Source organism: Monodelphis domestica, chromosome 3 (assembly GCF_027887165.1).
Source record: "Monodelphis domestica isolate mMonDom1 chromosome 3, mMonDom1.pri, whole genome shotgun sequence".
Classification (NCBI taxonomy): domain Eukaryota; kingdom Metazoa; phylum Chordata; class Mammalia; order Didelphimorphia; family Didelphidae; genus Monodelphis; species Monodelphis domestica.
In genome coordinates this window covers 537,980,343-537,993,442 of record NC_077229.1, presented here as the reverse complement: position 1 = coordinate 537,993,442, position 13,100 = coordinate 537,980,343, and the positions used below count along the sequence as shown (strand labels likewise).

The window sequence follows — 13,100 nt, the reverse complement described above, 5'->3', positions numbered from 1 at the left end:
TTATTATTCCTTTTAGCACAATAGTATTCCATCACCAACATATACCACAATTTGTTCAGCCATTCCCCAATTGAAGGGCATCTCCTCATTTTCCAATTTTTGGCCACCACAAAGAGTGCGGCTATGAATAGGGAGATTGAAAATTAACTGGGTGGCATGACAAACAAATTAACATTATGAGGTAATCATCATAACATACAAGACCCTGCACCTAATAAAATTGGTATAACTAATGCCCATCCCAGAAATTCATTTGCCCTAGAACATACTAGCCCTCATCTCATGGAAATGAGTACCTTTTACAAAACAAAGAGACTGAAAAGGTAGCTCGGATAGTTTTCCAGACTGAGGACTTGGGGAGAGGTTAGAATATCACAAGGTGAAAGCTGAGATTCAACTCAAGGGTATAGAAATTAGTCATTAAAAATATATCCGTGAGAAGGCAAGATGGCAGCTTAGAGGAAGCAAAAATTTAGACTTCTGTAAACCCTTCCTCACCCATCAAAAACAACACTTCCAGTGGACTGAAAACCAAATCTAACAACAGGACAGAGATAGGGAACCCTCCTCCTGGACCCAAGTTAAAAGGTATGCCCCACCCAAAAAGCCTGAACTTTAGGACACGCAGGTTTAAGGGGAAGGAAGAAGGAAGGTCCCAGGACACCTCCCCCACCTACAACACTGAGCCTTCAGCAGTGGCTGGAATCTCTGGGCTGGCAAGGGCGCTAGTCCAGAAAGAGAACCTTGCGTCAAAGCTGTGACAGGCTCAAGGCTTAGAACACAGGAAGCGTAGAGGCAGCTGGAGGAGAAGCCTAGGGCAAGCAGCCCAGTCACAGCAGAAATGCTCCATCTTGCCACCCCTCTTCTGGAGGTTTTGGCCTCAGGACACAGCCAACTTTGCAGATCAATTCCACCTGGTTCAGTCTTATCAATAGGGCAAATAAGAAGCCTTCAGAGGGCAGAGAAGCTCAAGCTCCAACACCCCTCCCCCACAGACTGATCTGAGAGCCTTGCTGACTGAGCTCCAAGGGACAAAGGCTGCAACAACCTTGACAACAATGCAGGAAGCCCAACTCCTTCTCAGCTTCTGCTGTCAGTTAGGGAAGATCAGACTACCTGACCAAACAGCATAACAGAGAAGAAGCCCCTTCAGGACAGAACAGCCCAAACTCACAGATCCAGCACAAAATAAGAGGAGCAAGACTACAGGCAACTGGGGGGTGGGGGAGGGGCAAGGGGAAGTAAGAAATATGAGCAAACAACATAAAAAGAAATTGCAATCATCAGCTTCTATCCAGGCAATGAACAAATGGCAAATGAAACAGAGGAGGATCAAGGAACACCAAGCAAAAACAGAAACTCCAGAGAATTGGGCACAGGCTTTGGAAGAACTCAAAATAAAATTCAAAAACCAATTAAGAGAGGCTGAAGACAACTGGGGAAAAAACTTTAAAAGCAAAATAAATAATCTGGAAACAGAAAATAGTGTCTTGAAACCCAAAATTAATCAGCTTGAAAATTAGGCAAAGAAGATGAAAGATGACCTCCAAAGAAAATCACACCAGAAGGAGAAGGATGACCAAAAATCCAGGGATGAAATTCAGTCTTTAAAAACTAGAATACAACAACTAGAAGCAAATGACTTCACAAAGCAACAGGAAACTATAAAACAAAATCAAAAGAATGAAAAAACTGAGGAAAATATGAAACACCTCATCCACGAAATGGAAGATTTAGATAACAGGTCCAGGAAAGACAACTTAAGAATCATTGATCTATCAGAAGATTATAACAAAAGAAAAAGCCTGGACAATCATTCTACAGGAAATAATCCAAGAAAACTACCTGAAATTCTAGAGCAAGAGGGAAAAGTGGAAATTGAAAGAATTAACAGATCACCTCCTACAGAACACCAATACACTGGAAGGGTAAAGAGGTTGGAGATAGGAAATACTTAATTCGTGTGTGCATTGAAATTGATTCAAAGAGGTAAGAATAATCAAATCCACTGGGACAGAGAATTTATTTACTCCCTATAGAGAAGTAGAATAATTATGCCCTTTAGAGAAGAACAAACAGACTGGTGGGGAGGGAAGCAATACAAGGGAAGTAGAGGATGGGAAGGATAATATAAAAAGACTGTGAAGAAAATAAGAGGGAAATAAGAAGAGAGGAGGGTAGAAAGGGAAGTAAAATAAGGGTGGGAATTAGTGGGACTGATTAAAAACAAAACAGTGATATAGAAGGAAATAGTAAAAGATGAAAAGGCAGGACTAGGAGTAGAAATCAAAATGCTGGGAAATACACAGCTGGTAATCATAACTCTGAATGTGAATGGAATGAACTCACCCATAAAATGCAAATGAATAGCAGAGTGGATTAGAATCCAAAACTCTACCATTTGCTGTCTATAAGAAACACACATGAGGAAGGTAAATACACAAAGGGTGAAAGTAAGAGGAAGGAACCAAATCTATTGGGCATCAACTTATAAGAAGAAGGCAGGAGTTGCAATCATGATATCTGACAAAGCCAAAGTAAAAATAAATCTAGTTAAAAGAGATAGGGATGGTAATTACATCCTGATAAAAGGCAGTATACACAAGGAGGAAATCTCAGTACTCAACATGTATGCACTAAATGTCATAGCATCCAAATTTCTAAAGGAGAAACTAGAGGAGCTCAAGGATGAAATAGATAGAAAAATTATACTAATGGGAGACCTGAACCTTCCTCTATCTGAACTAGATAAATCAAACCAAAAAATAAATAAGAAAGAGGTAAGAGAAGTGAATGAAATCTTAGAAAAATTAGAGTTAGTAGACATTTGGAGAAAAATAAATAGGGACAAAAAGGAATATACCTTCTTTTCAGCAGCACATTGTACATTCACAAAGACTGACCATGTACTAGGGCATAAAAAATAAATTGAAGACAAGTGCAATAGAGCAGAAATAATAAATGCAACCTTCTCAGATCACAATGCAATGAAAATAATAATTAGTAAGGGTATATGGAGAGTCAAAAAATTATTTGGAAATTAAACAATACAATTCTCCAAAATCGGTTAAAGAACAAATCTTATAAACAATAATTTCATTGAAGAAAATGACAATGATGAGACATCCTTTCAAAATCTATGGAATGCAGCCTAAGTAGTAGAAATTAATATCCGTGAGTTCATATATTAACATACTAGGGAAGGCAGAGATCAATGAATTGGGGATGCAAATTAATAAATTGGAAAGTAAAAAAATTAAAAATCCTCAGATGAAGACTAAATTTGAGATCCTAAAAATCAAAAATTAAAAGTCAAAAAACTATTGATTTAATAAATAAGACTAGAAGCTGGTACTTTGAAAAAACAAATAAAATAGACAAAGTTCTGGTCAACCTAATTAAAAAAAGGAAAGAAGAAAAACAAATTAACAGTCTCAGAAATGAAAAGGGACACCTCACCTCTAATGAAAAGGAAATTAAGGCAATCATTAAAAACTATTATGCCCAATTATATGGCAATAAATATGGCAACATAGGTGTTATGGATGGATATTTACAAAAATATAAATTGCCTAGATTAACAGAAAAAGAAATAGAATACCTAAATAATCCCATATCAGAAAAAGAAATTGAACAAGACATCAGAGAACTCCCTAAGGAAAAATCCCCAGGACCAGATACATCAGTATATGTCTAAAACCATCAGCAAACATCATCTGCAATGGGGATGAACTAGAAGCCTTCCCAATAAGATCAGGAATGCAACAAGGATGTCCATTATCACCTCTATTGTTTAACATTGTACTAGAAACACTAGCAGTGGCAATTAGAGAAGAAAAAGAAATTAAAGGTATTAAAATTGGCAATGAGGAGACCAACCTATCACTCTTTGCAGATGACATGATGATCTACTTAAAGAATCATAGAGAATCAACTGAAAAGCTAGTTGAAATAATCAACAATTTGTAGCAAAGTTGCAGGATACAAAATAAATCCATGTAAGTCATTAGCATTTCTACATATTTCCAACACATCTCAGCAGCAAGAATTAGAAAGAGATATTCCATTTAAAATCACCTAGACAATATAAAATACTTAGGAATCTATCTGCTGAGACAAACACAGGAACTATATGAACACAACTACAAAACACTCTCCACACAATTAAAACTATATCTAAACAATTGGAAAAACATTGCTCATGGGTAGGATGAGCGAACATAATAAAAAATGACAATCCTACCCAAACTAATTTACTTATTTAGTGCCATACCCATCAAACTACAAAAAAACTTTTTTACTGAATTAGAAAAAAACCATAACAAAGTTCATTTGGAAGAACAAAAGATCAAGGATATCCAGGGAAATAATGAAAAAAAAAATGCAAAGGAAGGGGGCCTTGCAGTACCAGATCTCAAACTATACTATAAAGCAGTGGTCATCAAAACAATATGGCACTGGCTAAGAGAGAAGGGAGGATCAGTGGAATAGACTTGGGGTAAGTGACTTCTGCAAGACTGTCTATGATAAGCCCAAAGATCCCAGTTTTTAGGACCAAAATCTACTATTTGATAAAAACTACTGGGAAAATTGGAAGACAGTATGGGAAGATTGGGTTTGGATCAACATCTCACACCCTACACCAAGATAAACTCAGAATGGGTGAATAACTTGAATATAAAGAAGGAAACTATAAGTAAATTAGGTGAACACAGAATAGCATATATATCAGATCTTTGGGAAAGGAAAGATTTGAAGACCAAGCAAGAGTTCAAAAAAATCACAAAATGTAAAACAAATAATTTTTATTACATTAAATTAAAAAGGTTTTGTACAAATACAACCAATGCAACCAAAATTAGAAGAGAAGCAACAAATTGGAAAAACTCTTCATAACAAAAACCTCTGACAAAAGTCTACTCAAATTTATAAAGATTTAAATAAGTTGTACAAAAAATCAAGCCATTCCCCAATTGATAAATGGGCAAGGGACATGAATAGGCAATTTTCAGTTAAAGAAATCAAAACTATTAATAAGCACATAAAAAAGTGTTTTAAATCTCTTATAATCAGAGAGATGCAAATCAAAACAACTCTGAAGTATCACCTCACACCTAGCAGATTGGCTAACATGACAGCAAAGGAAAGTAATGAATGTTGGAGGGGATGTGGCAAAGTTGGGACATTAATGCATTTCTGGTGGAGTTGTGAATTAATCCAACCATTCTGGAGGGCAATTTGGAACTATCCCAAAGGGCACTAAAAGACTATCTTTCCTTTGATCCAGCCATATCACTGCTGGGGTTGTACCCCAAAGAGATAATAAGGACAAAGACATGTACAAGAATATTCATAGCTGCACTCTTTGTGGTGGCAAAAAGTTGAAAAATGAAGGGATGCCTTTCAATTGGGGAATGGATGAAAAAATTGTGGCATATGTTGGTGATGGAATACTGTTGTCTTCAAAGGAATAATAAAGTGGAGGAATTCCATGGGAACTGGAATGACCTCCAGGAACTGATGCAGAGTGAAAGGAGCAGAACCAGGAGAACATTATACACAGAGACTGATAGACTGCGGTACAATCAAATATAATGGACTTCTCCATTAGTGTCAATGCAGTGATTCGAACAACTTGGAGGAGTGTATGAGAAAAACCATTATCCACATTCAGAGGAAAAACTGTTGGAGTAGAAACACAGAAGAGAAAACAACTACTTTAATGTTGAGGTCGAGGGGATATGGCTGGGGATATCGACTCTAAATGAACATCCTAATGCAAACACCAACCACATGGAAATAGGTTTTGATCAAGGACACATGTAATACCCAGTGAAATTGTGCATCAACTGTGGGAAGGGTGGGTGGAGGGTAGGGAGGGAAATAATATAATTCTTTTAACCAAGGAATAATGTTCTATATTGACTAAATAAATTAACTTAAATTTAAAAAGAAAGGAATAATGAACTGGAGGAATTCCATGGGAATTGGAATGACTTCCAGGAATTGATGCAGAGTGAGAGGAGCAGAACCAGGAGAACATTATACACAGAGACTGATACTCTGTGGTACAATCAGATGTAGTGGACTTCTTCATTAGTGGCAATGCAGTGATCCACAAGAGGGAATTATGAGAAAGAGGAAAAACTATGGGAGCAGAAACACTGAAGAAAAACAACTGCTTGATTACATGAGTCTAGGAGGATATGACTGGGCATGTAAACTCCAAATGATAATTCTAGTGCAAACATCAACAACATGAAAATAGGTTTTGATCAAGGACACATGTAAAACCCAGTGGAATTGTGTGTCAGCTAAGGGGAAGGGGTCGGGGCAAGGGGAGGGAAAGAATATGATTCTTGTAACTAAGAAATAATGTTCTAAATTGAATAATTAAATAAAATTTTCAAAAGAAAAAATATATCCATGAGACTGGTTAATGAGCAGATTGCTTATGAGAGTGGCTTTTGAGTACATCTATTATTTTCAAGATTTGTACATGCCTGGACTCCTACATTTCATTTTAAAATTTGTGTTTAAATTTTAAAGGCCTGAAAACGATCAAATATTTATTTTGTAATTGTGATTCTGACAGCTGAGATAATGGTCCTATTATAAGGATATACATATATATATATATATGTATCAGGTAGGTCCTTAAAATTTATATCCATATGTATATATCAATATGATAATTATTGTTGTTTCTAAAAACATCCATATATGTAAATATATGGATATATATTTTCTAAGGACCTACCTGATATATACTGTAAACTTTCTGAGATCTCTGATAGTTTTTTTGTCATTAGTAAGCAGTAGTGCTTTTAAACCCCTACACACTTTACATGATCTTTAAAAAGGTATCCAAATAGCTATCCAACTCTAGATGTCAAGTACATTGTTATCAAACTCAGGTTTTTCATCTTAATAGGTCCTTCAAAGGCATATAGTCTTCTTCTAACAAACTTTTTAAGAAACCAGGATTATTTTGTCATTGGTATTTCTATTTGATTTACTAGCAAAATAAAGTTTTTTCATTGTGAATTTACATGTAGCATTTTGTAAGTTCATCTTTTCAAATGAAAGGTCCTTTTTATCAGAATGTGAAAATGTGAATGAAAGGGCAGTTGGTTTTCCTTTGACCACAAGCAAAGAAATAAAATATAGAAGTTTCCTTTTACTAAGTCTGCCTATGTTTGAGTACATTTAGAAGTTTATTAAGTTATTGACTATCCTTGTGTTTTTTTTGAAACAATCTTTTTTCATTTATTCTATATCTAGGATCAACCAATGGGAGGCTGGGAGATGATCAGAAAAATAAGAGATACATCAGTCAGTTATAAATATCTCTCAAGATATGTATTAAAGGCAGGCCAGAGTGTTACAGTAAGTGATTTTTTTTTTCTTGCTGGAAATGAGCTTAGCTTATTATCTTAATTAGATTGGGGGTAGGGGCTGTAACATTACTATACCTTTGATTTCATCAACATAAGGAGCTCTCAATAAAGTTCCCTGAGAAGACTCTGAGACAGCACAAGAAGCAGAAGAGCCCTTGGACCATGCCAGGCTGGGACCTAGTCCACTCACTTGCCTTGTCCTCAGACCTTTGAAACCTTGATCACTACCCTAATCTGTGGGTCCCTCAAGATGTTGGCCCTCCCTTCCCCCCCTACCCCTAGATCCTTTGAGGCTGGCCTGGAATGTGAACTCTGCAGGCCAACAGGCCTGGAAGCAACTGTCGAGGTGCTATTGATGGTGTTTGTCCTGATGAAAGAAAAGTCAGCCTGGGCCTTCTGTCTCTGGCAGCCTGTCAGACTCAAGAGTCCATCATGGCATCTTCAGGCATCCCCAGCCTTTGAAATTTTTGAAGGCCAAGATTGCTGAGATTTAGAGGAACCTATAGGATATGGACATAAATTTCTTTAACCCAGAAGACTCCTTGCCCAGTTTCCTCTCCATGGAACTGACAGAATAATGGATCTGGAAGAAGCATCCAGGACCTGATCTGCTTCTTATTCCTTCACTCTTTTGTAGACAGATGCCTCGGAAATTCTGAGGCCACTTGGCCACCACTAGTTTTAGTGGCTAGGCTCTATAAAGGATCCCCTTCCCCCTTTTAGCCTTCAACTGAATAATAAAAACAGGCAACAGAGGAAAGACCAGATGTTCATGTTACTACTAGACCTTGACAAAACTTCAAAGGAAAAACCCCTTCTCCTCCCCCATACTAAAACTCATTTCCTAGAACGATAGGGATTCTTTGGTACTTTGGACAATATTGGTCACCTCTTTGCTGTTATGGCAAGTTGGTCAGACTACCTAGTAACAAAATGAAGTAAAAGAGACTTTCTACTCAAATTCCTACTAATGAAACAAAACAAAAGTTTTCAACATGTGGCGTTAAAAAATAATAATGAAGTTCCTTCTACCAATTCATATCAGTCCTTGCTCTTCTATTTATAGTCTTAGAATTCTCTGGGGCATTTGGCACAGAGCCACACAGCCAAGATCTGTCAGAAGCAAGACTTAATCTAGGTTTTCCTAACTCCAAATACCTCCATCCACTATGTTAAATTGTGTCTCTCCATTAAAAGAGAGTATTGTTTGAATATTTCTTATTATTAGAAATCCATTTTCTTAAAAAGATAAGCAGTATAAGGTCTTGGATGATTATTTTTCTTTTCAGTTAGAGAAATCTCTAAAAGGATAGGTATTTCTGTACTGACTAATAGTGATATTTAACTTGTAGGATGAGTCACTAAATTTGGATTTCCCTTTTGTTTTGTGAGTATAGAAGATCTATTTGCTTTAACTACTCCTGTAATTCAAATCTGATTTAGGAAGTTATTCCTCTTTGATATCCTGATCTCTAAAAACTGAGGGCACAGAAAGTCAGATGTAACATTGCTTAGTATGTTGGCTTTTTATGCTTGACATCAGAGAGGGATGAAATTTTAACTTGATTTGGAATTTAATATTGAAATAGTTCTATCTTAGTGTACTCTAGAATATCTGTAAGTCAGTCAATAAACATTTTTAAGATTGTTTTAAGTACTGGCAATAAAAAAAAGTCACCACTACTCTTCAATATTGTACTAGAAATGCTAGTTATAGCAATAAGAGAAGAAGAGATAGAAGGAATTAGAATAAGCAATGAAGAAATAAAGTTTTGCAGATGATATGATGGTATACCTAGAGAATTCATCAAAAAACTAATGAAAATGTTTAATGGCTTTAGCAAAGTTACCAGATATAAAATAAACCCACATAAATATCACCATTTCTCCCATACTATCAGTAAAGCTCAACAGCAAGCCATAGAAAGAGACATCCCATTTATAATAACTATAGATGATACAAAACACCTGGGCATCTACCTGCCAAGACAAACCCAAGAACCATATGATCACAACTACAAAACACTTTTCATATAAGTAAGGTCAAATCTAAACAATTGGAAAAGATTAATTGCTCATGAAATGGGTCAAGCCAATATAATAAAAATGACAATTCTTCCTAAATTAATTTACTTATTTGGTGCCATAACAATCAATCTACCCAAACATTATTTCAGAGCGCTAGGGAAAAATAACAAAATTCACCCAGAAGGACAAAAGACCTAGAATATCAAGGGAATTAATGAAAAGAAAAATATGAAGGAATGTGGTTTAGCTGTACCAAATTTTAAACTGTACTTATAAAGCTGCAACCATCAAACCAAGCTGATACTGGCTAAGAAATAGAGTGTAGGACCAATGGAATAGATTAGGCAATCAACATGCAGTGGTAAATGACCATAGAACCTAGTATTTGACAAATCCAAAGATCCAAGCTTTTGGAAGAACTCACTATTTGACAATAACTACTGGGAAAACTGGAAAACAGTATGAAGAAAAAAAACCCTGTGTTGAACAATAACTTCACATAATAGCATAAAAGCATGATATGGAAAGGTGTCAGCAAACTTCATACCTGCTGTGATTCTTTTAGAAATGATTATTTTTTAGAAAAGTTCAAGATTTATAATCACAAGATAACTGAACTGTTAAAAAAAAACTGCTATCACAAGACTTTCCTGATCATGTTTAGCAAATTAACTAAGGCATGTATTGCAAAGGTAGCCAGCAAAAGCATTATGATAAAGAGAAGAGGATCATAGTGTGGGCCACCTGCTAATTGATTGCCCTTAATGTCCCCTCATCCACTTGCTCCCTTTGAATTTACCTAGCAACAACAGATAAAAGGAAAGAGACCTAGAGCTCTGTGTTCGTTATCAGAGGTGTGGATCCCATTTTATACTGATGTTACTGCCTGTTCTTACCCTGAGATCAAAGGGCTATGAAGTTGCAATTTGGGAGACTCATTTGGAAGACTCACATCTTTATCCTTTCATGCCTGGGCAGTCATGGCGACATCCCAGCAGAAGAGCCTGGGTTAGAAGCATCCAAAGTGAACACTTCCCTGGGTTATAGAGTGGACTTCCTTTTATTTCCTCCCTCCCTACAACAACTCAGAGAAGGTATCTGAGATTTGGACTTATTGCAGCCAATATCATAGGATTTTAGAATTGGAGACCTTAAGAGATCGTCTACATCAGTTTCCTCATTTTCCAACTTTGAAAACTGAACAAGAAAGGTGAAATGATGACATGTTTTTATTCACACAGGTAATATTAATCCAACTATGCTCTTGTGGTGTTTTGATCTTTGACTCTTAAAAAATTGGATCATCATCCCATGACTATCACAAGAAAGGTATGAGCTTTGTGAATATTGATGTTCTTTCTTCTTTTTAGATTTGGGCTGCAGATGCTGGAGTCACTGCCTCTCCTCCCACTGACCTCATCTGGAAGAACCAGAATTCCTGGGGCACTGGTGAAAATATAAAGGTCATATTAAAAAACTCTCAGGGAGAGGTAAGATAATTAGAACAAGAGTTCTTAATCTTTTTTGTGTCTTTGTTGACTTTATAGTCTCAAAATAATGCATATGCTGGTTAACATCTTTACTATGAAAGGCCTAACTAAATATCCCAACTAATATTTTTTTACTAATCCTTACCAAAAGTCCTTACTGGGTATAGAAATAAGAAAAAAGTAATCCTGTCCTCAAGGAGCATAGCACACACAAGGAAGCTGAAAAGTGATGGGAAAAGAGGTATTAGAGGAAGGAGAATACAGCTGGTGGGAAATAAAAAGCTGAGGGGTCTGTGAGAATCCTCTTCATACAGAAGCCTTGGGAGTTCTTTCTCTGCCTTCTAGTTCTCTTTCCAAAGGAGCAGAAGGTACTGGGGGTCCTGAAAAGATGTTAATGCCAAAACTATCAAATTCTTGCAGGCTGATGAGTTTACCAGAAGTATGATGCTGGTAAAAATCCAAGTCCGTTGAAAATATAGGATAAAAAAAAAGAAAATACTTAGGTTTACTAGGAAAGGAAACCAGTTTTATTGAAATATATTTATCAGAAAAAATAAAATTAAAAGAAATTCTAAAAAAGAAATGTTACCAGTTCAGATATGCAATTAAATAATTGGTGTTTGCATGACATGTCATGACTTGCAAAGCATTTTATCTCCTTCAGTTTGTACAGTTATTTAGTGAGGTTAGTATTGCAGCTAGTCTTTCCTTTATGCATATTAATAAACTGGGGCAGAGAGAAGTTAAGTGACCTATTCAAGGTTCTATATAGTCAGCAAATAACAAAACTGGGATAGAGACTTAGTTCTCTGACTCCAAATTTAGTCCTCTAATCCAGAGATGTCAAACTGGGCAATATTTAATTAAAATTTAAAATTATAATGGAATGTAGATAATATTAAAACTTGTTTTGTTAAGTTAGCATGAAGCCACAGCAATCTTTATGGATTGGTGACTTCCATTTATGTTTGAGTTGGACACAACTGCTCTTCCCTATCCATAGTTTGAACTATAAAATTATGATCACATTTTAGAATTGAAAGAAAATTAAATAGGTGTATGAATCCTGAAGGTGAACGCAAGGTATATATAGATAAGTCTATTTTTGCTAATAGCTCTTAGAATATGTTGTAAAGTTCATCTGAATTGGATGATTACTTCATAGTGCAAGTATTAAATATAAGAGGATAGTAGAGTTCCATTAGAATCATAAAACTATATTGAGATTTCTCCTGACGTTATTTTCTCCCCTACCCTTAACAAACAATCCTCTCAAGGAATCAGGCTTAAAATGAAACAATTGCCAATCTGGTAAGCCTGATTTTTAAAATTTGTGGCTCTGTGCCCATATTCCTGCTCTCTTTTGAGCTATATATCCAATAATCTGAATCCAATAAATAAATATTTTTTAAGTGCCTGCTACATGCAAGACATTGTACTAAGTGCTGGAAGTACAAATAAGATAAGCTCTGCCTTCAAGGATCTTACAGACTAATGGGGAAAACACTATGCAGGTAAACTATATACAGGAGAAGTAGGAGATAATTACCAAAGGAGCACATTGGAATTAAGAGGGGTTAGGGAAGACTGCCTGTAGAAGGTGGGATTTTAGTTTGGACTTAAAGGAAGCCAGAGAGGGGGACTGGTATAAGCATATATATATATATATATATAGATATAGATATATAGATATATAGATATATACACACACACACACATATATATATAAAGAATGTTGTATTAAAGGTGGAGAAACAAAGAAATGTTCTTACCAAGGTGTTTCTATGAATCAGGAAGCCAAAAAAAAAAAAAGAGCTCCTGCAAAACTCTTCATTTTAATTTACTTCCAGCAGAACAATCTAGATTTCTTGATGATGTTCTAGACCCCAATAAGTTTTACTTTGTTTAAAATTATATTTACTAAGGTTGAAAGAATTGCTACATCTATAAAAATTGTGATAAATATCCATCAGTTCATAGGGTTTTTTTTATGTCATACAGCAACTTATGTAAAATATGATAGTGGGTTTGTTTGCTATTGTAATTAATTGGGCTATTGTGAATTTTGGGTACTTCCGTACTTCTTTGAATGTGCATTATCTACTGTGTTACTGTTTTATTCTGAAAATCATTTTGTACTTACACATGGCTGACACACTGTGTCACTGATTTTAAGCTATGT

General features: G+C 35.7%; 1 protein-coding gene across 3 annotated transcripts in view; it reads left to right on the top strand.

Annotated features, from left to right (window-relative positions):
- LOC103098691 (lamin-B1-like) overlaps window positions 1–13,100 on the top strand; it is a 115,952-nt gene that overhangs the window by 66,710 nt on the left and 36,142 nt on the right. For all 3 annotated transcript variants that reach the window (XM_056825048.1, XM_056825050.1, XM_056825049.1), the window contains 2 exons: window positions 7,285–7,389; window positions 10,799–10,918. In XM_056825048.1, coding sequence (XP_056681026.1) covers window positions 7,285–7,389; window positions 10,799–10,918 — 225 coding nt within the window. The remainder of the gene's footprint in view (window positions 1–7,284; window positions 7,390–10,798; window positions 10,919–13,100) is intronic.